The sequence below is a fragment of the Lonchura striata genome, chromosome 3, assembly GCF_050655825.1.
Source record: "Lonchura striata isolate lonStrDom1 chromosome 3, ASM5065582v1, whole genome shotgun sequence".
Taxonomy (NCBI): Eukaryota; Metazoa; Chordata; class Aves; order Passeriformes; family Estrildidae; genus Lonchura; species Lonchura striata.
The window spans coordinates 71,726,207-71,752,844 of NC_140705.1; the positions used below are offsets into that span (position 1 = coordinate 71,726,207).

Consider the following 26,638-nt stretch of genomic DNA (forward strand, 5'->3'; position numbering starts at 1 on the left):
TCTTCTTAGTAAGAACTCGAATCTTTATTTATAAAAAGGTAAATTCTAATATCCATCCCAAGGCAGAATGGTACATAAAAATCCCATAATAACAAATAATATTAAAAAAATAGGATACAGTGGATAGGCAACAGGCCTCAGAAGTCTGTGTTCGTAGCAATGTGAATTCTCTTATGCATATTGTCCATTTCACTCTGTACCATGAAGTTCATTTGCTAACTTTAGATGATTTAATTTTCTTTATGTCACGGCTTTGCAAAATCAAGGTCCCATTTCTGAATTTTCCAACTTGTCCTGCAGGCCAAATGCTAGGCACTGATTTCTTCCTTTTGGCCTTCCTGAAACAGGAAGAGGAAAAACAAAACTTAAAAGAAAAAGCAGAAATACATGTAAACACTTAATATGGTGACAAAGTCACCTATCTATGCAGGGTTTGGTATTATGAAATATCAAACCATAGCATGCAAAGACTTCAGACCATTTTTCCTTCATAGACATGCAGCACTAACAGCACATTACAGCATGCTTTACATTTTTAACTGTTTAGAAACATGAAGATTTTTGGATAGAGAAGGAAGACAGAGTACAGAGGGAACCTGCTGCACTACGATTAGGAAATGTCAGCTCACTTTCAAGCCTCTGTATACTGTAGCCTGTGCTTTGCAGAAATGATTTCTTAGGGAAAATGCTCTGAGCAAGTGGTGTCTCATGAGTCTGCACACAGGGATTTTCATCCCTCTGACCTCCAGCTGCAGCCTTGAGACGTACTGGGGCAGAACTGACATACTTTCAAGTAAAGCTGTGGAACTGAAGCCTCTGGAACTGCTAGGCACAGAGCAGTGTCACCTTTTGTTGAGGAGCTCAGCACCTGGAGAATTTTGTTGTGCTGTGATGTGCATGATTTCTGGAGTAAGACTGTGCAGTTACACAGGGGAGATAAACTAGGGAGACTATGGTAAAAACACCTCACCTCTCCTGTTCTTTCTGCTTCCTCTTCTTCTTAATAGAATCACCTTTATGTTCCTGTTTTTAAAGATGCATATTTTAATGAAAAAGGAACAGAGCACGTTGGTTAAACAACCACCTGCACAAAGAACATTCAGTAAATAGCTTTTGCTTCACAGAGCAGCAGGTACTTAAAGCAAGCTGGGAGACCTTCTGACAGAACAAGTAATGCAACACATTATGGAGCCACTGCCAGGAGCGCCAAGAGCCCTTCCTAATGCCTTATGGAAAGTACAGCCCACTCACAACCAATGTGCTGTCCTTGCCACGTGCAAAAGGAGAGGCTTCCTTCTCGGGTATGTGACAGATCCCAGGGTCAGAAGATGGACTTGCTACCAGGCAGGTGCATCCTGTCACCCAGCTGAGGGCAGCTGTCAAATAACAGGGTTCAGCTGTGACTGGTCATGCACTTTGAGCCACATGACAGAGGAGGAGAAGTAGGTCCTTGGGAAAGAGGGTGGCAGGAAACTGACAGAAAGAGCAATTATCAACCCTACCAGCCTGCTCCCACCTACATGGGAAGGCTCCATAGGGAGGCAGAGAGTAGGCTTAGAGCCAAATGGGCTGTGCTAGAGGACGGATGCAACAGAAGCCTCACCCTTGTTTTAAATAATGAGTAGAATCCTAGATGGAATTGTGCTGATAAAAAAGCAGTTGAAGATCTGGCTCTCTGTGGTTAGACAACATGCAACAAACTTTAATTGGGGACCATTCTGTTTTCTCTTAAGAGGAAAGGATAAAAAAAAAAAACACTGCTGATTTTGTGTCATTAGTCTATCAGCCTGGAAGGGTGAGGCAGTGAAACCAACCACAACACAAGTCTAACTCTGCACCTTCATACTGCACACAACCAGCTTTTACCAATGAGATTAATCTTGTAGGAGCCAGGAAGCCAATCCACAGGGAGCAGCAGGTGTCAAGCCTGGGCACTCCTTTGCACCTGAGGCGTTATCTGTCAGGCTCTTGGGCTGGCTCCTACACACTGCCTTTTTCTATAGAAAATTTCATACAAACCTTTTCCTTATCAGCATCTGTCGCTGCTTTTTTCTCTTTCAGCTTCTCTTGGTAAGTCCTGTAGTTCACATGCGTCTTTTTGGGGGGCTGCAAAAAAGATTGGGAGGGATACTGCTGATTAAATTTTCAAATAGGTCAAAAAATTATTCACACACTTGCACAGACAACATTTTTCACGTGGTTATGGCAGAACATTAGAAATCCTAATTTCCTTTTGGGTGAGAGGAATGGACTTAAGAGACATCAGGTTGTCACAAATTGTTTCTTTCTTAGTGAGAACAGCAGAGAGAGAGAATAATGTTATCAGTTCTATAAGGTCTACATACACACTCTGAGCAAAAAAACCCAAGCCACTTCCTAAAAAACACCAAAAACATTTTTTTCTTTTATACTAGTTATAATGAACTAAAAACTTTTCTCCATCTTTATCTCACTATGAGAATGAAGATTTAAAAAGTGAGCCCCACTCTCCAATTATTTATTTTTGAATGGCCTGATTAAAAATTAGTAAATTGTTGTTTAAAATTAGTTGTTTTTCAGCCTGATCAGTCATATTTCATCTATAATACTTTCCTTATAACACAACCATACCAATTTTCCAATCAGCTATAGAAAATAGATAAGACAGAACAGATGATGTAAAAGTAAGGATAAAGTAGAAGAAGGGTCAAGGCAGGGGATTTTGTGTTTTAGAAGGGTAATACCAAAGTCCCTTACATTGTTTATTGCTTTTCTGCACTGTAAGGGCTGGGTGACCTCCAGCACAAATCAAGGGACAATTACCTTGGCTCCCAGCATGATAGCACGCTCCTGTTCCCAAACACGTTGCTCCTGCTTCTTGTAGCCAGTGATTCCAAACTTGTGCACTTCCAGGCGAGCCTAGAACATTGCAGAGAATTGCAGGCATTTCATAATGTCCAACCTGTTGTAAAGCAATGCCTGACAGAGTGCAACAAAGTCATACACCTGAGGAAATCCTGGCTAATACTGGAAATTGGCGTGCTATGAAATAAAACTGAGTTCAGAGCTATACTGCAGAGCAGTTAACCACTGTCCAACTAAATCTCTGGATGGTGAGGGCTGTCAGGGTGACAACTTTCAATTCTCCTCATTTCACATAAAGTAACATGTGGAACAGATTTCCTCCATGTAGAAAATGAGCACTTAACCACTGAGAAGCATGGATGAGCAGATGGTGGTTGGACTACACACATAGGTAGGGTTAACACTATACGAGCGTACCTTGGCAAAACCACTAATGAATCCATAATCTTTTTCAATTCAGTGATTAAATCCCCACCCTTCTTAGCAGTAGACAGCTCCATGCTGAATCTCCAGAGAGAGATTCCACTGGATCATAACACATCCCTGAGCAGCAATTAGGCACATAAAATAAATTGCATAGATCCATAAACAAATTAGTAGCTAAGGTGGCCAATCCTAGTTATGCTCATATAAGAACAGATGAAAATAAAAAGACAAATGCAAAAAGTCATTTGTTGTTTCAAGAACAGATGCCAATACACTTTTTTTTTCCTTCCCACATGAGATGTCAGAGATTTAACGCTATAGAGCTGAAAGAACTATGCTAAACATTATGGAAATTCAAGCACCTTTAGGCATCCTCCTCAAATTGCAAGATCAGAAAGAAAGCCATGAAATTGTAACACACCTCTCTCCATATGGAGCAGCTGATTGCTGCCAGCCTATTCCTCCTTTGGTGTGGCATGTAGCCAGAATTACCTATTAGGAAATCCTCAGCTACAAGAAAGATTTCCTGTTAGGAAATCCTCACCTACAATCCTCACTTAAGCATTTCTGGAAGGGTTTCCCATCAGTCCCACCATAACTTTCTGAAGCATACATGTACACATAACTGTACACTAAACTAGTGACATTAGTCTGATCCCACTGACTTACCTTTTCGAAGTTAAATTCTTGTCTGACTGCATTTTTCTCTTCATTCACTATTTGGGTCTATAAACAAAACAAAACATTTCAAATTAATATGACAAGTAACACTAGTTTAAATGCTGACTGGAATAGCTTTTTGAAAAGCAGTGAAATGCAAAGTCAGTTGTATGGAGTAATACACAGGTTTCCAGCAGCATCTTTTTCTAGCTTTATTACCAGGAGCTGTTAAAAGAGATAGTTTCAGTGGCATTTTTCTAGGTAAGTAAGAGAAAAACTGCCACATGTGAGCTATGTATCACTCATATTTGTACTTCCATACAAAACAGTTAATGTAGGATAGCTCACAAATTTTAAGTCATTTTGTTTGAGACAGTGCAGTGGTAATAGTGCATGTACTCACAGCTGGGGCAATATGTAAAATAAGCTTAATTCCTCATAACTGCATGGACATATATTAGTGTCTATATCCAGCTTCACTAATGCCAGAGAAACAGCTCCAAAGGGTGCACTGCCAGTGAACAGCAGAACCCACTTAGCGCAGGCTGAAGAAAGGACTTGCTCAAAATGAGCTCAGTGAAAACTGTATCTTCCCTACTCCATGATTTACACAGACACCTTCCATCAGCAGTTCTCAGTTTGGAGAGGCACTCTCCAGGGGAAACACACTGTATCCTAGAGTGAAAAAGAAGCACAAAATTCCCAGGGAGAGAGTTCCATGCTTGCTTGCTACAGGAGTGTCCCGTATGGGACACTGTGGAGCAGTTACAAATCTCCCAGGGTTATTTTAGACTGTCTGCTTTCTGATTTCAGGGAAGATGTGCTGAGCCACCTCTCTGAGTGGACGCTCTGCCCACTCCCAAGCACGCTGATGCAGGCAGGCAAATGGCCATCTGTTCAAGAGATTACCCTGTTCACCTTCCCCATTTGCTCCCAAAGATACAATTCACTCAGAGAAACAGGAGTACTACATAAGTGTTAAAGCTGAACTAAAATAGATTTCATGCATTTTTGTTTCACTCTCCAGGACCTCAGGGCACAGTGAATCACAGGTTCAGGCCCAAGGGTTACACCAGGGCTTCCCTCTGCATCCACCACAGCCAAACTCCTCCCAGCTCTGCAAAGGCTTCTACAGAGAATTGCAATTTCAACCACAAAATAAAGCCAGTTATCTTTAGAACATTTTGCTAACAAGCATAGCACCAGTATTTTCAGGTAAAAAACTCCAGCTATAAAAAACTTAAGAACAATTGTAGAAGAAAACATGCTGGAAAAAGCACAAAAGTTTATGGATTCAAACAACTGCTTGAGTCTCTTAAGTCCCCAATTCCAAGCAATCAACCCCCCAATATCAGTAAGTCTCTCTGAATTCAAGACAGCCATATGTCGGCCCATCAGAGCTTAGTTTAGAATGGGCTTTGGATGCTATGGCCACAAAGGCAACTGAAAACAACCAGTGAAGCTATAAAATTTGGAAACCAATCAACCGCTCTGCTCAGCTTCCAGTCAAACCTATCCAGACCTCTCTGCTGAAGGAACTCAGCTACAGTTTTTGGTAGTGCAAAGCAGTTCAGCAGCAACAAACCAAACTAGAAGACTGAGGTGTAATGCTGTCATGCCTTCTCCCACTGACTACCCAACACCGATCCTCCAAGAACAAATGCTGCTTGTCAACGGCCCAGTGCTGTTGCGATGCCAGAGAAGCAAGTTTTGGCACCACACATCCACAGCTACTGACAGGAACAGAGCAGCACACAAAAATCCTGGGCCTTCCATCTCTTTCACTTCTTGCGGTAACATCAGGCATGTCAGCAAATCAATTTATTTTGCTGAAATGCGCCTATTTCAAACATAGAATTCTTATCCAGAGATCTGAAATTGAAAAAATTGGTCTTAAGTCCTGCCCCCTCCCCTGCTTCATCCTGCCCGTTTCCAGCAGCCCCACAGGGAATCAGCAGGACCAGATGCCATCGAGGTGAACACGCGGATCGCCAAAGCATCCGGGTTTCCAGGCAGTGGTGTCAGCACAGGGACACACTGGGGGGCCGGCCGCGGCCAGGGAGCGCTCCCGCCCCAGGCGCGCACCCTCGGCAAGGGGCGGTGGTCCCGGCCCTACCTGCGCTCCGCCGGCGGGCGCCGCCGAGGGGCCGCGCCGCTCCTGCCTCCTCCCGCGGAACACCACGACCTCCACGGCGGGCGGGGCGGCGGGCGGCGGCGGGGCGGCGCTCAGCTCGGCCCGCAGCTCCCCGAAGAAGCCGCGGGCCCCGCGCCGCCCGCCCGCCGCCGGCTGCGGCTCCCGTGTCCCCTCTTCCTCCTCCCGGTCGTGCGCGGGCGGCGGCGCTGCTCTCGCTTCGCCGTCCTGTGCAGCGCGCCGCGCACCGCCGGGCTCCTCACCTGTGCCAAGCACAAGCCGGGTCAGCTCCGCTCCAGAGCGCCCACGCCCGGCCCCCTCCCCTCCATTCCCCTCCATTCCCCTCCATTCCCCTCCCTCCCCGGCCCCCGGGGAGGACCGCGGTGCCGGCGCAGCGCTCGTCCCGGCCCCGCGCACCCACCCAGGTCGTAGAGGGCGCCGAGCACCGCCTCCAGCCGGCGGCGCGGCTCCCGCGGTCCCATGGCTGCCGCGGCGGGCGGGCGGGCCGACGTGTGACCCCCGGCGGCTCCCGTCGCACCCGGCATGGCGCCGCCCACGGCGCGGTGCCCCCGCCTTCCGCCGCCGCGCCGCACCAGGCAGCCGGGCCGGGGCGGCGCGGGGCCATGGGCGCCGCGGGAGGCGGCGGCGGGCGGCCGGGCAGCGCGACGGGGTAGGGCGGGCGAGCGGGGCGCGGGGCGGCGCGGCGGAGCTCGCAGGACCATGGCGACGGCGGCGGCGGCGGCGGCCGGGCGGGCGCGGCGAGGGTCGCCCATGTACTCGGTAGGCGGCGGCGGGAGCGGTGCCGCGGGAAGGGGGTGCTCGCCTCGCCCGCGCCGCGGCGGTGCCGCTCTCTCTGAGGGGAATGACGGCGCTTGGCGCAGTCTGCCCCTCCATCCCTTAGCCCCGCTTTGTGTCCCCGGCGAAAGGGAACCGCGCTCCGGAGGGAGGGGCGCGGCCTTTCCCGGGCCCCGCGGGACCGGGCCGTTTCCCGTCACCGGTTCCCCTTCCCGCCTCGGCTGCTCCCGCAGTCTGTCGTGTCGGTCGCGACAGGCAGAGCTCCCGGCGCGGGCGCCGGGCTCCCCTCGGAGCGCTGCGGCAGGCCCGGCGGGTAGGGGAGGTGGAAGTGTCTCTTCCTTACGGAGGCAGTGTCCCGGGGCGGCTCCCTGCCGTGGCACCTGTCCGGGCACCGGGCGCTCCGCGCGGCTTCAGCCCCGCAGCAGCCGCTCCTGCCAGCCACGGGGAGCTCAGCGCTGGGAGGTTGTCGTGGGGATGGAGTGGCCGAAGCGGGTTTTCCCGTGTTACATAGTGAAAATTACTTTATTGACCTTGTTCGTTTCCTGCAGCTCCTTTGGCAGTCTCAGACAAGGAGGTTTGGGTGTGGGGTGCTAAACCCCACCTCTCTGCAAGCATTTGGAGGAGGGGATTAGGGAGAGAGGGAGCCAGCCCCGTGTTTCATTGCATATCCTACTTTTATGGAAGCAGAGGAGTTCCGGACTCCAGCTGTTAAAATTCCATGCTTCACCACTGTCACAGTACCAGTACATGTCACTGAATTTTCTGATGTCCAGGTTTCCAGCAGTGTGTTTTCTAAGTGTATTCTCTACCAGCTGGCAAATGAAGCTGGAAGAGTAAGTTGGCTGTGAGGTGTAACAGCACAGTTGCAAATCTTTAGTGTCTGGTAAGGTGTGTGGTTAGGCTCCCTCAGTGCTCCTTCAGAACAAGGCGTGACAATAACTATTTCCATGGAGAGAAATAAGTTGCACATCAAGTCTGAAAACCTCAGACAAAGAGCAGAGGCAGAAAGGTGATTTTTCAATGGGCCATGGCCCTTGCAAGACTGATCACCAGAGTTGCACTGGGGAACAGCTGCAGCAGTGTGGTGACTGCTGATGTGGCTGGTAATGCCTGTGCTGAGTGCTGGCTTTCTTTGTCTGGATTTCATGTAGTTGCAGATTGCAGGATTTGAACTTTTGTAACTGACACAAACGTTGCTTAGATTTTGTGAGCAATGACTTGTCACATATTGATCTGAGTTGGTGATACTTAGAGATAAGTAATATTTTCTGCTACTACTCTGAGCTATATTTTTTGCCATTATACAACATAAGAGATTTATTTCTGTTTTATTTTAATCAAGGAGTTTGATATAAGGTGCTAACAGCAACAGATGGCTGATAAAAACTATTTTCAGTCATCTTAACAGAGCTTACTCAGCTCTTGCAAAATACTAACCAATTGAAAGCTGTGAAAGAAGAGAGGTTGAAAGCTGTAATGCTAAATCATACAAGACAAAAACCCCTAAAAGTTTTATATTAATAGAGGTCTGGGTTTAATACCTGTATGGAATAGTTTTGAAAGTTTCTGCTTTATTCTGCAGTTACTGTGAGGTAATTCGTTGAACTGCAGCTGTGGAAAGAAAAGTTATAAAATTACTAAATGCGATTATAGTAGAGGGATGATCTCAAAATTTGCCTGTCGTTTTGGGCAAAAGAACTTGAGAAGGTCAAATGTTATAGTGGGATTTGCGTCCTCCAATAAAACAAATTTGACTTTTGATACAGATGAGGCTTTGAAGGATTTTTTTGTCATTCTTAAGTGGAGATATTCCTGATTTGTGTTGTTTTGTTTTGTTCCACCAAATTTTCTTATGGTGTTGAATGGACAGGAGCTAAAGGTTTACTCTCTACTAAATGTCAGCTGCTCTGACAGTGTTGCTGATGTGGTTCTGGTTGGCTGGCAGTGAAACCCGACTTCCTCTCCCAAGGTTGAAAACCCAAAAACCCAGCTGCCACTGCTGGGGATTTTGTTTATCTGTTGCTGGTGTTTCCCCTGTGTTTGCTGGCCAGGCTTTCTGCTCAGCACCAGAAAAGGTCATTGAAGGAGCTCGTGAAGCAAGTTTTATCCTTCATTATCAGTTTGGTTCTGCAGAGGTCATATATAGAAAGAGGAGGTGGAATGAATAAAAAGATTGCCAGTGCTGCCTTTCAAATGGAACTGTGGAGGAAGACATAAGCATTTTTATTTTTAAGATCTTCTAATAAATATGCTTGGTCATAACTAATACATTTTTTATTTAACAGAGGCTTACTCCATTTGTCTTACCTGGTGGCTGTTGCTGCTGGTTTGAAGCTTGGAGAAATACAGTTTCACTCTTGGGAAGACTGAGGGGTCATTCATACAAACTGTAGTGATATAGGAGATAATAGGAGATAGCTCTCTCCAGTGCAAGGGTCTACTGACTCAAAGGGAAGAGTTTTGTCTGAATTTTTTGCAGCAGGATGGATCTGCAATTAGTTCTTGATGTCCTGGTGTTTTTCCTGCTTAGCAGTGAAAAATTACTCAGAGGCTGTGCTCTCTTTTTACCTGTGTGTGCACCATATTGCAATCATGTGGCTGACAGTGAGACCAGCCTCCTCCCTGGTAATGTTTGCTGTAGCTTACATCCAAGATTTGTGAGAGCCACAAGTCACCAAGGCTCCAGATGCAACTTTTAAGTAGCAAGGATTATTATCTGTGTGTTGATGACTGGGTTTTTATAATGTCAATCATGGCATTGTCTTAATGAAGCTGTGAGAGTTGGAATCAAAGGTCTTCTAGTTAATCCTTATTAATCATGGAGAGGCTGGAGGCAAGGCACTTTAGCTTTAAAAGCCCATGTCTTCTCTCAGTTTCTTCCTGTTGTGTGGAATTAAGTAACGTGGCATAGGGCAATTGGAAGATCTTTGCAGTTGAAGGGATTAGGGTGAGGGGATTTTAGGGGGGGAGGTAGAATTAAGTAATATGGCATAGGGTGATTTGGGGATCTTTGCAATTTAAAGGAATTAGGGTGAGGGTTTTTTTTTTGGTGGGGGGAGAGTGTGTGTGTTTATTTTGCCTTTTAGTTTGTTTTTTAGTTTCTTTCTGGCTCACTCTTGCAAGCAGGTAATATTGGTTCCTGCAGTCACAGACTGTGGCATGCAGACATTATTGAAGCTAAGAAGCCCCAAATGCTGCAGAAGTAGTACATATCATTATTGTGGTGCTCTAGCCAAGCAGTCACCAAATAGCTCAAGACAGTGTCTCATTCTTCATTTGTATGTTCCTAGCAGAAAGAGCTCACATCGAAGAAAAGAGATGAGTTTGAGGATATCTTGGAGGAAAGACGGTTGTCCAGTGACTTGAGATATGCCATGAAATGTTACACCCCGGTGATCTACAAGGGCCTTTCACCTTGCAAGCCAAACGCCATCAAAAGTGCTGTTCTCCGGTCAGAGCAAGTTCAGTATGTTATCAAGCAGGTGAGTCTGGACAATGAGCTCTAAGATGAGGTGGACTGAACACAGCCAACCTTCATGTGGCAGCAGGGAAAAAGAGATTGTTGCTGACCTTGTTAAAATGGTAATTTGTAGTTTTGAAGATGGTCCAGTAAATAAATAACTCTTTTGGCAGGAAAAAAAATACTGGAGTTGCCACTAAAACTGACAGGTTCATTAATTTATGCAGTGTGCCTGACTTCTTCTTTTTTTCTCTTTCTCCTCATACTCTGCTGTTCTCACCACAGAACAACATTGTGAAAGACATTAGCACTCTCCTTCTTAGCAGACGTTTTTGTACTTTGAGGGTGTCTTGTAGGAATTTTATAGGTTAATGATGCATTTATGAACAAGTCCTAAATTCTACTTTCACTAAAATGAGAGTTCTATTTTACAGATAATTCTTTGAATTAGAAACACCGTTTAAGATGTAACCATATTTTTTGTTCTAACATGAAGGGCACCTATTACTTTATAACAAATAAAGTATTTTATGGTTAGGCTGGCTGATACTTTGCACTGTATTTAAATGCCTGAAATATGTGTGTGTGTGTTAGTTAGCAGGGTAACTAATTTCAATAGCAATAAAAAATAATTGCAAGTGTGTAGAAATATGTGAGATGTTTTGGTTAGTTCTGACTGACAGACTACTGTAAATTTTTTCTATTTGTTTCTTTTAATGGCTGTGATCTGTGTTATAATGTGACAAAGTAAAGTCTGTCATTCTACACCACAAAGTAGTTCTGTTTCCATTATGGATTGCTAAGTAGTATGAAAGCCAAAAAAATCTCAAATCTAGAGACACTAAAAAATTTACTGAAAGAAAGTACTTTACAGAGGATTTGACAGAAAGATGTTTGCGTGATGTTTTCTTCTGAAAAAGAAAGGTTTTTTTGATAGAAGATTATTTTGATGGCTGTTTTCTGGCTGTATCAAGTGGTTGAAGAGAGTTAGCAGACCTGCCATTGCAGCCTGGTTACTAGCTTTGCACGAGACGTTACTGGAAGTTTCAAACTGAGAGTGTCCTGGGCAATGTGCCCAGCACTCTACGATTAGGGTCCCTCCCGCCTGGGCAGGGAGGGTTTGCACAGCTTCACACAGGCGTACTTGAATTTGTTCTTGTGCCAAATTGTTGCAGTTACTAAAGTTCAGCGTGAGAAGTAAAGGTCATTAGTTTGTTTTCTATTGCTATATGTAACTGGTCTGGGTTTTTAATTTCTGATTTTGGGAAGTTCTTATTTCCATAGTGGATTTGCCCTTAAATCACACAAGTGAACTGTATGGTAAGCCTTTTGCTGGTGAATGAGAACAGAGTCTCTTCCTGCTGAATAACAAGAAGAATTCTTTGGCTTCCTAAGCAAGACTGATTTTTACAGACTTCAGTTGAAGCAATTTTTGGCTTCTTTAAGCAGCTAAAATAATCAGTTTAAACTTAATGTGGAAGTACATAAGATAATTGGTAATACATTTAAGAAAACACATTTGACCAAGTAGATGTAATATTGAGGTATATGAAGACAGATTGGAGGAGATGGAGTTTCTTATATGTCACAAAATGGAAATAATAGGTAAGCAGCACTGGCTTCCAAACAGAGTTGTGCTTTTTTGGAGGCTTTTTCTTCTGGCATGCCTTTCCTTTCCTCTTCTGTGTTGAGTAAAAGTCATATTCCTTATTCCATAATAGTTAAAGGCTTAATTTTCAATTAAATATTTCTAGATTCAAATACCAAATTGGAGGGATGGCCATTATGTAAATCAGTTTTGAGGAACTTCAAAAGGGAATGTGCATGGCAATAGAAGAAAAATCATTGATATGCATAGTTAGTAGAAATAGTGCTTTGTATGCAGTTCAGCTCTCCATTGCCAAAGGAATATATCAAAAGAAATGGAAGTGTGATACGGCTGAGGTTCTTTGTAAACTCTAATCCAAATGCATTTAAAATATTTACATTTTGTCTCTACAAACATAGGCTTCATTTTACTATTGAAAGAAAAAGCACATTGTCTTCCTCAGACTGATAATATAGGAAATATTCTTTTAACTTAAATATCCTCTGAATATGTTGCAAGTTAAAACATTCATATGGGGGGAGGATTGTTGTACGTCCTTCCCCTGCCATTGACATCTAAGGTTATTTTGGTTTTTGAGCAGCTTTAACTTGGCTTTGTCATGTTGGCTGGCACCAGACATTGATTAGATCCATGCCTACCACATAAAACAAAATCTTGTGGACTATTGCAGTAGTTCTCCCATAGTAGCTGTGGCACATTAGAACAGTGTGCATGGCCAAAGAAAAGAGACCAACTTGTCACTGTTGTTTTGTTTCTTCTTAGTTAGCAAAAGAAATGGGAGAATCACCTGATATTATTCAAGAAGAAGCCACAGAAATCCTTGATGAGATGGGCCACCGTATGCAACTAGGAGCTGTCAGATTTTTTGCCTTCACTCTGAGCAAAATATTTAAACAGCTTTTCCAGAGAGTTTGTGTGAATGAAGAAGGAATGCAGAGAGTGAGTACTGTTGGGAGGAAAAAGTTAAAATGTTTTCATGTTTTCACACCAGTCACTTGGACAAGAGCTCTGATCACAAATAACGAATGTGAAAAATACCCTCTTAAAAAAAAAAAAGACTGCACTGACTTGTGCTTACTTTTGTTTATTAGTGCATTTCTTAGTAAATGTGGGAGGAAAGATCATATGTAAGTGTTTTAAAGGCGAACAGCTATCAGGATTTTTTTTATATTTTCCAAATGCTTCCTATGGTAAGGAATACCATGTGCCTGTAATTATGTTAGATCAGCCACTGAGAGTGTTTTCTATCTGATATTATAAAATAATAATGCATTTAGCTGAATTGGGGGTAATATTACATGGCTGAGTGGACTGGCTGCTCAGCAAAACCCTCATATTAAGTGTGGTGAAACACTCTGCACCTCTGAGGCAGGAGATGTGTTAGGTCTTCCTCAGTTTCTGGGAACCATTGTCCCCCTATTTCATTTCAGGATATTGCTGTTCTGGACGGTGCAGGGCCTTCCCTGGAATTAAGCAATGTCAACCTTGACAGCCCCAATTTGGTTTCCCATCCCCATCAAAAGGGATTGGAATTAAAGTATCCCATGATGGGGTGCCCCTAGTTTTTGAGTCCTGTGATGCTTGTGAGCCTCAGGTTGCTACTCTGGAAACAACAGCTCCAAATTTCCAATGGATTCTGTGCTGAAAGAGGTATTGATTGTGTGGATAGAGAAACAGTTCTCAAGCAAATGGGGGTGTGTTTTCCTTAAGCCCTGTACAGGTCTACATTTGCAAATTTCAACAGTCAGTAAATATTGGGACAATATTGTTTGCACTGTTCTTTTTCAGTTACAACATGCCATTCAGGAGCATCCCGTGGTGCTGCTGCCCAGCCACCGAAGCTATGTAGACTTTTTGATGCTGTCTTATTTGCTATACACGTATGACTTGGCCTTGCCTGTCATTGCAGCAGGAATAGGCAAGTATGTTTTTAACAATGTTTTCGGGATTCAGAGAATTGGTAGCATTCTCTGGTAGCTGAACTCTAAGTAGTTGTGTTTAACTTCTGCTCCAAATATATCTTTTAAATCCTCCTTGGGTAAGGTGCTTACAGTGTCTGAAAGCTTCTCATTGGTGCTGAGTCCTGCCAAAGGTGATTTTTTTCAAAGCAAGTTCACCCAGAAGTACTTCATCTGTAGACCTGAGGCTGGGGCAAAGATAAGGGTTGTGAAGAATACTTCTGTTTGCTTTCATAACCTGGTAACAGGCAAGAAAATTTGGCCAGGTGCTACTGAGGGTGCAGAACTTTTTGTGATGCTCCATGAAGTTTAAAGTGCAGTCACAGCAGCCAGATACAAAGCACCAGACACCTCATGCTTGTTTCTGATGTGACTGATTCCATTGAAGTATCGGCAGAACTTTGTGGCATGCTGAGAACAGAGCTGTCAGGGAAGTGATATAGCATATCAGAGGTCAGGATTTTGGGCATACTTAGTTGTAAAGCAGATGATACCACAGTATATTTGTAGGAAATGATTCTTGAGCTCTTGAACAGTAAATGTTTTCCAAGTTAATGTGCTTTTTGATAATCTGGATGCTGTCAGCACTTAACTTAGAAACCTGATCTTGGAAGTCACTAGTATCAAACAGGTCTTCTAGGCAGGCAGAAAAACACCTCAGGTCTGGTGCAGCACTGTAATATGCACAGATAAGGTAACCTAGCAGAGATCTTGGAACCTTCTGCTTTACTGTAGTCTGATTTTCCGATCAAAAAGTTAGCAAGACTAATAGAAGTTGTGAGAATGTGCTTGCTATGGAAGATGAGATTTCCCTGGTCTTTGCATTTGCTACATCTGGATGATGCAAGTTACATTCACATGTCCATGTTTCACAGCTGCCTTGATCAAGGTGTTGCAGTTTGCCTGTGTGTATTGTTCAGAATCTGCTCACATGTTGTTGTTGGTGTAATCCTTTGTTGACTTGGATTAGAGTATTTTTGAGTTTTGGACCTCAAAATAGTATCTTAAGGTACCATTAGTTTAGCTTACAAGGATTTTTTTATGATTAACATTTTTTGAATGCTTTGTGTGCTTCAGGGTCAAAGCTCTCCTAAAGAATTAGGGGCTTTTAGCTTGATGCTGCCTGCAAGTGTGTATTATTTTAAATTCTTCTGGAGAAAATACAGTTCTCTATGGTTGTATCTGTATTTCATAACTGCATATCATGTTAGAGGTTCACAAGATGTGGTTTACAAAGTCACTCTCAAATTAACTCTTGTGCTGAGTGGAGAGACTATCCTGATATAGGTGGTAAGTGCCTTTGCTTTGTTAGTTATCTCTTGGCTTCAAGCATACAGATAGATCTGTAGCGATTAGCTAAGGCAAGGTAAACAGCTGCCAGTACACCCTCATACGTTAGCAGGAATCTAGCTGGTGTTGGGATGATGTTTCTGACACCTGTGACATCTTCAGCGCAGTCATTGTCAGTGTTGCAACTAGAAATGTGAATTTGAGTGAATATCTGTTCTCCAGTGTTTCATGGATTTAGGTGGCAAGGAGGTTGGAATGGCATGTTGCCAGTGGATTTGTTTTAAATGCTTCCATAAAAACTTTGTTAACATTAAGTGTTTTTTCCTGCCTTTGACAAGTTAAGCATTGACTATCATTGCTTAAAACTGAAAAACAATAAAATAATTTTAGCTGATTTGGTGTACATCTCCCAAAATGATGAGTCAGGATCATAGATGGTATAATATAGTTTAATTGGCTGCCTAATTTCTGTGTCTTCAGGAATATGTTCAGTAGGAACTTTTTTGTAAAGATGAGTGAGACAATGTACTTCAAAAACTCAGTCTTTATTATGGCTGAACTCTGGCCATCTAAATTATGAAAATAAACTGCTCTAAGAATGCAGCTTAAAAAAAATGAAAAGCATATTATGCTATGCCATTCTTGTCTGTATAGGTCTTGCTAGACAATTTGAAAGCAAATAAATGTTTTGGCAACAAAGAAATCCTTGAAAGAGATCTTCTGTATTCTGGTAGTCAGCTTGCTAGAAATTTTGTGGTTGGTTCTGCTGGCTGATATATACTAAATAAATTTAGTGTGCATGGTTTTGTTTTTTCTTTGATTGTTTTTCAGATTTCCTAGGAATGAAAATAGTTGGTGAGCTGCTACGAAGGGCAGGTGCCTTTTTTATGCGACGTTCCTTCGGTGGGAACAGACTCTACTGGGCAGTGTTTGCTGAATATGTAAAAACCATGTTAAGGGTAAATAACTTGCTGAGCTCTCAAAGTGTATACTTAAGTAATACTCTGTTGGAACAACTCTTGTGACATATATAGGATGTCTTGGCTGTGTGATTGAAAGTCACAATGAAATGGTGATCTGATTAAGTGCTTTTTACCTCAGATTTGCTGTAGCTGAGCACCATGTGTGCACTCTATTATTATGTGATAAATTACTGCTCATCAGTTGCTTTGGATTGTGTGCCCATATCTCATGACAGACACAGTATTTTCATTAATTAAACAATGGATGAATGTAGATTACTGAAGTTACAGATTACTGAAGTTAGATATGTTTGTCTTGCATTAAAAAAAACAACTTACATTTGAAGTACTTAAAACTGTTTGTGGGCAATAAATAAATAATGTTTTCTCTGACTAGCTTTTTGTTTGTTTTACTTTTGAAGAGTGGCTATGCCCCAATTGAATTTTTCCTTGAGGGGACTAGAAGCCGCACTGCCAAGACTCTGACTCCGAAATTTGGTATGTTTATTTAATATTTGGAACTTCTAATATTATTAGCATTTTCATTAGTGGCTATGTGCTTTGTAAGTTCTTTGGATAGAAAGGGATGTTAATCAAGAGGGAAATCAGGGAAGTCTGTCCTGGAAAACACCATGGAAAACACCATGCCTGGGTTCCAAGGTCATACAAAGAACAGCAATACATTTTCACTTGCAGTCTACTGCTTTTGCTCCCTTTGCCCCACTGTGTATTAAATTCAATAACTCTTCACCATTTTCTTCCTAGACAATGGGCATCCCCTGGCCAGCAGAGAAATATTGTAGTTCTAACTGTAAAAGTAACAGGGAATCTTTAGAAGGAAGATGCTGTGCAAGCACAGAGCAGTGCTGCTGAAAAGAGCACAAACAGCTGTGCAGGAGTGTTGCTTCCATTTACCTTCTGTTTTAAGGCTTGGGCAATGTCTTTTGCTTTTGCTTGCTTGAAGAGAGAACAGGCAGAGTGCACGCCTGTTCAGAGTAGTTTCTAAAATGCAGAGATATCCTTTTCAAAGTTAAATTGCAGTTGTTTCTCCCTCTGAAAGAGACAGATGATTCATGCTTTTCTTCCCAATTGGCAGGTCTTCTCAGCATTGTGATGGAACCCTTTTTCAAACGTGAAGTCTTTGACACATACCTTGTTCCCATCAGCATCAGCTATGAGAGGATATTAGAAGAATCTCTCTATGCATATGAACTCCTAGGAGTCCCAAAGCCCAAAGAATCTACATCTGTATGTAAATTCATTAAGAACAGAACATAAATGGATATATACACCTACTGTAGCACCAGAATTTAAGTTTTCCTCTTCCTGTTTTCACAGGGGCTGTTAAAAGCCAGGAGAATCCTCAGTGACAATTTTGGTACCATACATATCTACGTTGGCCAACCAGTATCCCTTAGAACCTTGGCATCTGGGAGGATCAGTCGGTGCCCATACAATTTGGTCCCCAGGTACCACATTTTTCCATGGTGTATGCACAGGAAAAACATTTGTTTAGTCTACACCTATGTGAACTAAGGTGTTTCTTGTACTTTGTTTTCATTTTCTCTCACCTCCTTCCATCTGACTGTTCAGACTGCTGAGCCTATTTGGTCTGAGCAGAGGCTTATTGTGCTTGTGACTGGGTGTTTCTGAAATGAATTGTTACTTATGGCTTTACCTTTGTTAAGAAGACGCCACTTTAAAATTTAATGGAGATGCATGAACCAGGCAAAACTCTGTTTTCTGAGAATGTGGTTCTTTTGCCACTTAAAATTTTCACCTTTCTCTCACTTCTTGCCTTATTCCTGCAAGCTGTTAAGTGACCATATATCAGGGAGAGCTGTAGCTGTGACTGGATTGTGTTGCTTTTGCAATTTTTCTATAACACATAATGCTTTTGAAATTTGTTTGAAGACAGCATATGTACAGTGTCGGTACAGAGGTCTGTGCTTGAGGTACTGTCATGCAGCTACTGATGCTTCACTCTATACTTCTGTTTGACATTGCACATAGAATCATTCTGCAGATGTTAGGTGCTGTAAAGTTACAGATCTGGGAACAATACGAAAGAAGTAAAGAGGGGTGTTGTTTATATTGGACTTTTTGAGCTCTTTACCTTAAATTGTGTTGTTTTTTTCAGGCATCTTCCCCAGAAGCCATCTGAGGATATCCAAGAATTTGTCAGTGACGTAGCTTATAAAATGGAGCTCCTGCAAATAGAAAACATGGTTTTGAGCCCATGGGTGCTAGTTGCTGCTGTTCTGCTCCAGAATTTGCCAGCCATGGAATTTGAGCTTCTAATAGAAAAGACTCTGTGGCTTAAAGGCTTAACACAGACTTTTGGAGGATTCATTGAATGGCCTGGTATGCAGAGAAGGTGTTACTTCTGTTCCTCTTATTGCTTATGAAAGATAAGTTATATTTCTGTGGAAGGAATGTATGGTAACAGCTTTACAGAATTCTTAGAGTTGTAAGTGGATTTCAGGATATGCTAAAAATCATGCTGAAACCTGACAAGTTTTGACTTAACTTGTTGAAGATAATACTTTGAAAAACAGGTGGAAACAGAACAGACATTTTACTGTTGTATCATAAAGAGAGGGAAATTATCATGTGAGGGGGAAATTAGAAGGTATTTTATGAGAGTACTATGGTTTGTGTAGTATCTGTCTTTCTGAACTGTGTGTAAGTCACAGGTAGTTGCCTGATCTGCACCACTTAACTCCATGTAATACCACATTTCCTGCTTGGTACTGACTACAGTATAAGTTTTTACTGGTGCAGAGAACTAGCAGAAACAAATGGGTGGAGGAAATCAAAACTCTCAGTTGTCTATTTATTTTTAAATTTCACTTTATCTCCAGAAACAATGTTGACTTTTGAAGGGAAGGCTACTTTGGTGGTTTTATTTATGTACTTGTATACGCATCCCCTTTTATATATATGTGTATATATATGTATGTATGTATTTATGTATAGTGCATATATTGGCTGGTGAAATGTTGATTGTGCTTTCAAACTTGGTTTGAAACTTCTTTCTGTGAGCCAGAGTGACACAGGCAATTTTAGAGCCTCAGGATGTAAGTGGTAAAGCTAGCAAAGAACAGTACTGTGTAATGCAAGTACATTTACCTTTCTGCTTTAGACTTTAACCAAGGATCTTTGCTTTGTAGTCCTATGTATAATCGAGGATCCCTCTCACTACTACAATAAAGAAATAGGAGCAGGCTACTGATACAAAAGAACTCTGTCACCTTTGGAAAAAAAAAATACTTCTTTCAGGGATTGGCACTACAGGGAATGCAGGCAAGGTCTGCTTCTGCCAGACTGGTAAAAGCAAGAATTTCATGGCAATACTTAAACAACATTTAGGATCTTACTACACAGTAAACTGAAAAACATACCACATCGAGGTTTGCTTGTTTATTTTCTTAGCAACAAGGAGTAAGCATTTGATTTAGTAGAGTTGTGATGTAGTCAGGGAACAGCAAATAGGCATGGTAATGAAATGGAGGAGTGAAAACAGCTGAGTGGATTTTGTTGGAGTGTGCTGTCTGTGCTCAAGGCATCAGTTGCATACTGGGTTTGTTGTTTTGGTTTGGATTGTCAATTTGAAAGAAGAAATAAATTTTAAAGGCCAATTTGTTGATGCCAGCAACTGCATGTACGCTCTCCATTTTTCAGTCTCCAAACAGCTGGTTATTTCTGCCCTTATCATGCTGGTTGGTTGTTACAGGCAGAACATTTGCAAAATTTTATATTCAAAACAGGAACTGCAAAATTACTTGCACAGACTTCTGCTTCCTATTGCACTGAGAAACTTGGGAGCTTGAGCAAAATTCAAATAAAGTAGGTTGAAAGAGTAAATAAGATGCAAGGAGACTCTACATGAAATCTCTCTTAAAGGAAAGGAATATGAAGGGTTTTTTTCTGTCAGAGGCTATAGTGATTTGATATGCCTGTGGTGCTCTCTCTGAACATGTAAAGTGTATTGAAGCGTTCAGTATGAAGTTTTTATTGCTTGCTTGTCACATTGATTTCAATTTGATGTAGGGAATGTTTCTCATTGAGAAGGTATGTTATGTAACAATATTTATGTTAATAATTTTTATAAATTTAATTTGGGATGAAGCCTTCCTTATGTATGAGAGTTGATGAAAAAGTTTAAAAAGACTTGTACCCCCGATTCAAAACTTGTAGTGTCGGAAATGCTTAAGTAGAAATATAGTCTCCACTTCTTTACTAATGAATGTTTCCATCAAACAGATATATCCTTTTTCTATTTGGAGGCTCAGAATATTTGTTCCAGAGACAAAGGAACAATTGCCATTTGCAGTTGTTAGTAACTGGAAGAATTAAAAGTGTTTTAATTATAGAAATGTCTGAAGTTTGTTCTCTCCATATCATACTATGCCTAGTTTGCCAATTCCTGGTATGGATTATATTGGAACATCTCTCTAACTGAAAGTTTGGCGTAGTGTCTGAAATACTGGTGCATTTTAGGCTGTTTTAATAGAGTCATGCTCCCTTTTGCAACTTCCTAAGTGGTGTTTTTTCCTTCTAGATAACCTGTGTGCCAAAAAAGCAGTCCTGTCTGGCCTCACCCTGCATTCCAACATCGCTCGCCTTGTCGATGGCCACGTGGTCCTGAATGACAAGGGAGCAGAAGATGGAGCCGTAGGGGAAATCGTCTTCAGGCACGCGCTGGCTGTGCTCATGTGTGCCACGTACAGGAACCAGCTGCTGAACGTCTTTGTGCGCCCGGCCCTGGTGGCAGTCACCTTGCAGATGGCACCCAGCTTCAGAAAAGGTATGCTGGGGCTCTGAGAAGCTGCTGGCTTTGCTCCTTGTGCCATCAGCTGGGAGACAAGCATCAAGCTCCTGTGACTGCTAGTGGGAGCTCTCTGAGACTGTTATACTTGGGATAAGGTGGATGTGTTGGGATAGCATGGGGATATTTTGCTTGCCTATTTTTTGTTTGTTTACCCTTTGATCCTTTTGTAGGATTTGATTGTGGCATTTAATGCATGTTCTGAGAAGCTGCAAACCCCTGCTCTTTTCTTAACAGTGGAATCAAGTGCTTTGAGTACTTGCTGTTCTGTTGGGATTTCTGTCATTGTATGTATGCTTCAAATGTCAAGTCCATATTTTATTTGAAGTAGGTACTCTTAAATAAGGAGTAAGTGGCTCCTCACTTGCATTTACAATATTTTTTCAGAGGAAGTCTATAGCTGCTTCAACTTCTTGAGAGATGTTTTTTCTGATGAGTTCATCTTCTTTCCTGGCATTTCATTGAAGGTAAAAACATCCCTTATACAAAAATACTTGTAGTGCAACCAATTAAAATAGCATGATTCCAGGGCTCTCCCAAAAAAGTGCATTGTGAAAAACACCTACAGGGATATCACCTTGATCTGTAAGTGGGAGGGAGAGCTTCAAAGGCGGTCATTATGTTGATTGCAAAATATTGTCTGAATCCATAAGGCTGCCAATGCAATTTTTTTCTTCATTCCAGTAAAAAATATTAAAAATCATGAAATTGTTCAATTCTGAACTATTAAAATGAACTGTAGCACAAGTTTGGCTTTTTAGCATAAAGCTAAGTGTCTTCCAGCACAGATCTGAAAATCCATGTTAAAACAATCTTTTCAATGAAGTGTAAATGCTGTCAGGGATACAGCCTGTGAAGATTTTTGAAGTGAGAGCTTTCCTAATGGCATAATAGTTTCCCTCTTAGAGTCTTTGGAAGCTTTACTTGCATCCTTTTTTGCTTGAAAAGATTTTCCCTTCATTTTACCATCACTCAGACAAAGCCAGTATTGTTCCTGCACACTGCCTTATTCCAAGGCTCAGTGTGCCTGTGTGCACCCCTAGCACAGCTGGATACAGGCAAGCTGGGAAAACTGCAAGCAGCCCTTGGCTCTCTGCAGGACTTGCTCTGTCAGCTTGTACACAAACCTGCTGGGTCAGAGCTGGCTCTGGTCCAGCCTGCTTGAAATGCAGGTGAAAACAAGTTTATCAGTAAAAAAAAAAAAAAAAACTGGTTCAGCCTCACAGCAAATATAAATTGGTATGTGTAGTTTTTAATTGGATTTTAAACTGATTGCATGTTATTTTTATCAATGCTGAGGACAAATATATGACGGTGATAGTTATGATCTTTCCTGCATTAAAAAAGAGGTAAGTATAATTTTCACAAGAATGTTCAAGACTTGCAAATGTATTAAAATCTCATAAATTTTTATATAGAGGAGAATTGGGCATTTTTTAAAGGCTGACTGGCACTTTTAAGTTTTATTTGTTGACAATTGTTGCCTCTTGCAGCTTTCTTGAAATAACAGAAAGTAGCAGGGAGCAGGAGGAAGGGGGCTGTCTATGACTGACTTTGCTGGAGTCAGATGAAATAGTTGTTGTGATGCTAAGGGATCTTTTAGCCACCCACTCACCACTTTATTCATTAATTTGTCTGTCATGTCTTTCTTCCACCCTTTTGCCTATATTGGCATTAAATGGTTTTGACCTTGACATTTCCATACTTCGTAACTTTTTGGCCATTTGTTTTCTGGGCAGGTGAGTGATCTGTATTATCATTTATTACAAACACTGGACGTGAGATAAAGGCAAACCCTTAGTTTAAAAAAGAGATAAAAATAAAAAACACCCTCAGGAAAAAATCCCAAACTGGACAACCTGACCCTGTTTTGGCAAAATCCTGAGGGAGCTCAGGCTGGCTGTAGCAATAGCAGCTACAGCCGCGTTCTTTGTGCCAAGGTCTATTGTGCATTGAGGAACTACTGTGTTTAGGAACATGTTCCCACTGCCTTTTTATATGGGTATTTCTGGGACACAGGAAAATTTTGGTTCAAGTCTCTTGGCAACTGAGTTCAGAAATGAAAGTGGTGCCCTATTGTGGTTTCTGTTGTTGATTTTCTGGGAAATGGTAGCTGCACTTCTGTAAATGTTAGAATTTTAGTTATGCATTTCTTGCCCAGGATTTTGAGGAAGGATGTTTTCTACTCACCAAATGTGATGCCATTCAAACAAGTCAACAGGAGATTTACCCTACTGACAAAGGAAGTGGTACAGTGTCTTTCTTGTCAGCTATGTTCAGACCTTTTGTGGAAGGTTATCAGGTATGTTGTCCTTCAGAAAATTATCTCTTTTTTTTTCCTGTGTTTTACAGGGAAAGCAAGAGAGCTATAAATAATACTTCTGTGTAAATAGGCTGAGAAATGCAAAACTTAAGAAATAGCAGTAATGAATCTTAAACACCACCCTCCCCCAAGGATCCCAGTTTTAGGTTTTGGCTCAGACTTGTCCAATTTACTAAGGCAGTAACTTTACTTCACTGTGTAATGTGGCGGCTCATTGTGGGTTTATAAGATTCAGAGGGAGTGTGCTGGTACCAGGTTCATTGTTTTTTTTTATGAGGAGCTCTTGCTTAATTCATTTTATGTGGGTTGTCCTGCCAGGTGTGGAAATGAGTTTGCATCTCCTATCTGATAGCTTTTATAGGAGTCATTAATTCTATCCATATCTCTTTAAATTCTTCGGGTTTTTCCAAGGTTTTAATAAGATTAAACATTTACATTCCTGTAGTAAGTAATACATACAAACCCAGAGGGCTAAAATCTCAGGTAAGTCAGTATAGGATTGGTGAGACTGTAAGTGTTTAACATAGAGGAATGTAGTTAGTGATCTAATGTGTGAGGTGGGTGGAACTGTACTGATGTGTCCATTTTTTCTCATCTTCAAAACAGGTACTGCTTTAAAAAAGTTTAACTGTTTTTGGTTGTAAGAACAAGAATGTAAAATTAATGTCTAAGGTAGCTATTACAGAAATAGGGAGTCTTATTTTAATATTGGGATTCTCTTATGTGTAAAACAATAATAAAACTTTCAGATGCCCTATGCAATGATACCTTTTGAGTTCCTCTCCCATGCTTTTCAAAGTGGAATAGTATTACGTATAATGACACATCTGTTTATAACTCGTTACAAACTGACAATCTAAAAGAAAGGAATGCTCATCTTCTTGAACGTGTTAGTTAATTTTCAGATACCTCTCAAAGGAAATGAAAGAAGCATTTACTGAGAAGCAGTTTATACCCGGAGTTCGCAACTTTGTTTTTCAACTTCTCGAAAAGGGTGTGTACAGCTGTTACTCAATATGATTTTACAAGAGTAGCCTGTTAATTGAAAATTATAAAAATTTTAATTGTGTTCCTACCTTCTCTATAGGGAGTACACAATGTTATGAAGCGCTGTCTTCTGACATGCAGAAAAATGCCTTATCAGCTCTTGTGCAACTGGGTGCAGTGAAGAAGAAGAAAATGTAAGTAACGTTAGATTTCTGGTGTATAGAAATTTTAATGGCAATTCTTAATGTCTGAGCTCCTAGTAGAACAGCAGAACCCCAACAGCCTGAGCACCAGAGGTTGACTGGATTTACTGGAGTCATAGGGAAAACCCAATAATTCTTTCTGTACATGATGTGGAAGTGTAATGGTATGGCCTCATAGTGGAAAGACTCCTGTGGGACCTAACAACAAAATTCATTAACTTACTATTAGGCTGCTTCTGATTCCCTTCACCTTTTGGTTTTCAACTGTCCTCCCAAGGCTCTGATAAGAAAAGAACAGCACTGCTTATTTGTGTGCTACAGTAAGCCTTGTCAGGCAATGCAAGCAATAATTAGGAGTACTGCTAGTTTTGGGGAATTCAGCACTGAACTCATCTCAAAGCTGAGATGAGTTTAACTGAATTTAACTGAAAGCTTAATCATTCGAGTCTTTTTACACAGTTCATGGTTTACAGGCCTAAGATTAAAATGCACTTGTTGCTGTATTGTGCATTATTCTGTTATCAAAAGAATTAGTGTGGTGATACTTATTACTGTGTTTATAAGTATGATCATGGAAGTCCCCAGTAAAACAAGTCCCTGCAGTGTCTTGAGTGTTTCACAGAACACTCAACAGAACACATAGTTGGCAGCTGATGACCTGAGCTATTTCCTTATGCCTCTGTTCATGAATAGGTTAAGATAAATGTCTATAGCTAAATTCCCCTTCAAGTAAAAGGAATAAATTGAGTGCAACGGAATTTGGGGACTCTGAACAAGAGAAAAGGTTAAGAAACCATGACTGTTCTTGAGTAGAAGTCTAACATGTCCTTAAGTTTGATATGTATGCTGGCAGGATGAAAAATACTATGTAATAATGAAAATGCTTAATTATGATTATTTGTGTAGAAATTACTGGAATAGGAAATATTTGTTGAGTAAACTTCTTTTTTGTAATTGTAGGCCCAATGGATTCACTTACAATGTAAATCAAGAGGCTGTTAGTAAAATCCTGGACATGTTTGGTAAGTGTTCTCTAGTTAATTTGAAGAGAGCTTCTCAAGTTATGTGCATTGTCCAAAGTAATTTATATGTTAGATGTAGTGCATTTTAACTAGTAATTCCATAGACTTAACTGCATAAAAATCTTAGTAATATTTTTTTTCAGTGCTTTTTCTGGTATCATTAGCTGCAGCTTTGAATCTCCCTCCTTTATGTCACATACTGTGCAATCCAGTGGCTGAGGGCACTAAAGTAAGTAGTTTATGAGCGTGGTGTTTACAACATATTGATCAGAAATGTGGTTTCTTTTGTTAGATGCTCGGATACCTGTACAGAAACCTGTGGCTGCACGACTCTAAATGGTCCCTGATTCTGTGAGTGGATGTAAGCTTCCGCTGAGAACATGGACCACTGCCCTGCTGGAGCAGGGATAGGAACAGACAAGGTTCCCCCTTTGCCCAGCCAGCCTGCAAGTGTGGGAGGCACAGAAGTGTTTCTTCAGCTGCACAGCTCTCCATTACCACTTAGGAGTTGCTGCTGAGGGGCTTAGATGTGTATGTACATTCTCACTGTGTTTTGTTTTTTTAAAACAAATTAAACATTGTCTCTTTTTCTATTAAAGATTGAAAGAGATGTGCACAGCAATGGCTACCTAAATACATTTTTCTAGGCTTGTAACAAGGAATGTGATTGGTTTCAAATATTTCATGGATGTGAAAATGTAACAGGGAATTAAAATACTTGCTATTAAAATTAATATTTAGGAAAAAATGTTGCTGGCTTTCTAAATGTGAGGCAAGGCCCTCATGAATGAAGAGCACAAATCAAACCTTGGGCAATAACTAGATCTGATAAACGTGTCGGGTTTTGTGTTTTGGTATTTTGTGTTTAGGTTGGTTTTGGTTTTGTTGATTTTTTTTTAAGGCAGCTTGGCATTATTTTAATTACTTAATGAATGTTATATTTAAACACTGAATTAAAGCACCGTCGATTACGTGTCTGTCGTCTCTCCCCCGTCTCGCCGCTGACTGCGCTGTCCCGTAAGGCGGCGGAGTTCTGCCCTGTCTTCCAGGATTTTTGTTTTTCCCAGTGCTCTCGGTGCTGGCGCGTTACAAGGCGGAGCCGGGCCCGGGGCGGGGCTGAGCCCGGAACGGGGCTGG

General features: G+C 41.6%; 2 protein-coding genes across 3 annotated transcripts; one reads left to right on the plus strand and one right to left on the minus strand.

The window, feature by feature from the left end:
- On the minus strand, positions 1-6,617 carry FSAF1 (40S small subunit processome assembly factor 1). The gene is made up of 7 exons (XM_021527162.3): positions 6,483-6,617; positions 6,047-6,324; positions 3,940-3,996; positions 2,803-2,898; positions 2,020-2,106; positions 971-1,023; positions 1-338 (listed from the first exon to the last, which is right to left on the minus strand). Exons 1-7 carry the CDS (start codon positions 6,604-6,606, stop codon positions 209-211), a joined length of 825 nt encoding a protein of 274 aa, XP_021382837.1. The 5' UTR covers positions 6,607-6,617; the 3' UTR covers positions 1-208.
- On the plus strand, positions 6,590-26,474 carry GNPAT (glyceronephosphate O-acyltransferase). Of its 2 annotated transcripts, none has more exons than XM_021527159.4 (16): positions 6,590-6,841; positions 10,147-10,338; positions 12,688-12,864; positions 13,714-13,843; positions 16,005-16,132; positions 16,558-16,633; positions 17,232-17,383; positions 17,474-17,604; positions 18,276-18,499; positions 20,700-20,945; positions 21,354-21,433; positions 23,128-23,268; positions 24,184-24,283; positions 24,377-24,470; positions 25,440-25,501; positions 25,794-26,474. In XM_021527159.4, exons 1-16 carry the CDS (start codon positions 6,605-6,607, stop codon positions 25,835-25,837), a joined length of 2,214 nt encoding a protein of 737 aa, XP_021382834.3. In that variant the 5' UTR covers positions 6,590-6,604; the 3' UTR covers positions 25,838-26,474. The 2 variants fall into 2 exon arrangements, with proteins under 2 accessions (XP_021382834.3, XP_021382835.3); XM_021527160.4 differs by having other exon boundaries at positions 10,150-10,338.
- Positions 26,475-26,638: the final 164 nt, after the last annotated feature.

Excerpts from the sequence above, each read along its gene's own strand:
- GNPAT (XM_021527159.4), top strand. The coding sequence starts at position 6,605 with ATGGCGCCGCCCACGGCGCGGTGCCCCCGCCTTCCGCCGCCGCGCCGC. Across the intron at positions 13,844-16,004 it reads TGTCATTGCAGCAGGAATAG|ATTTCCTAGGAATGAAAATA; the intron begins GCAAGTATGTTT and ends ATTGTTTTTCAG. Across the intron at positions 25,502-25,793 it reads TAAAATCCTGGACATGTTTG|ATGCTCGGATACCTGTACAG; the intron begins GTAAGTGTTCTC and ends TTCTTTTGTTAG.
- FSAF1 (XM_021527162.3), bottom strand. The coding sequence starts at position 6,606 with ATGCCGGGTGCGACGGGAGCCGCCGGGGGTCACACGTCGGCCCGCCCG. Across the intron at positions 1,024-2,019 it reads CAGATGCTGATAAGGAAAAG|GAACATAAAGGTGATTCTAT; the intron begins GTTTGTATGAAA and ends CTTTAAAAACAG. Across the intron at positions 339-970 it reads AAGCAGAAAGAACAGGAGAG|GAAGGCCAAAAGGAAGAAAT; the intron begins GTGAGGTGTTTT and ends TTCCTGTTTCAG.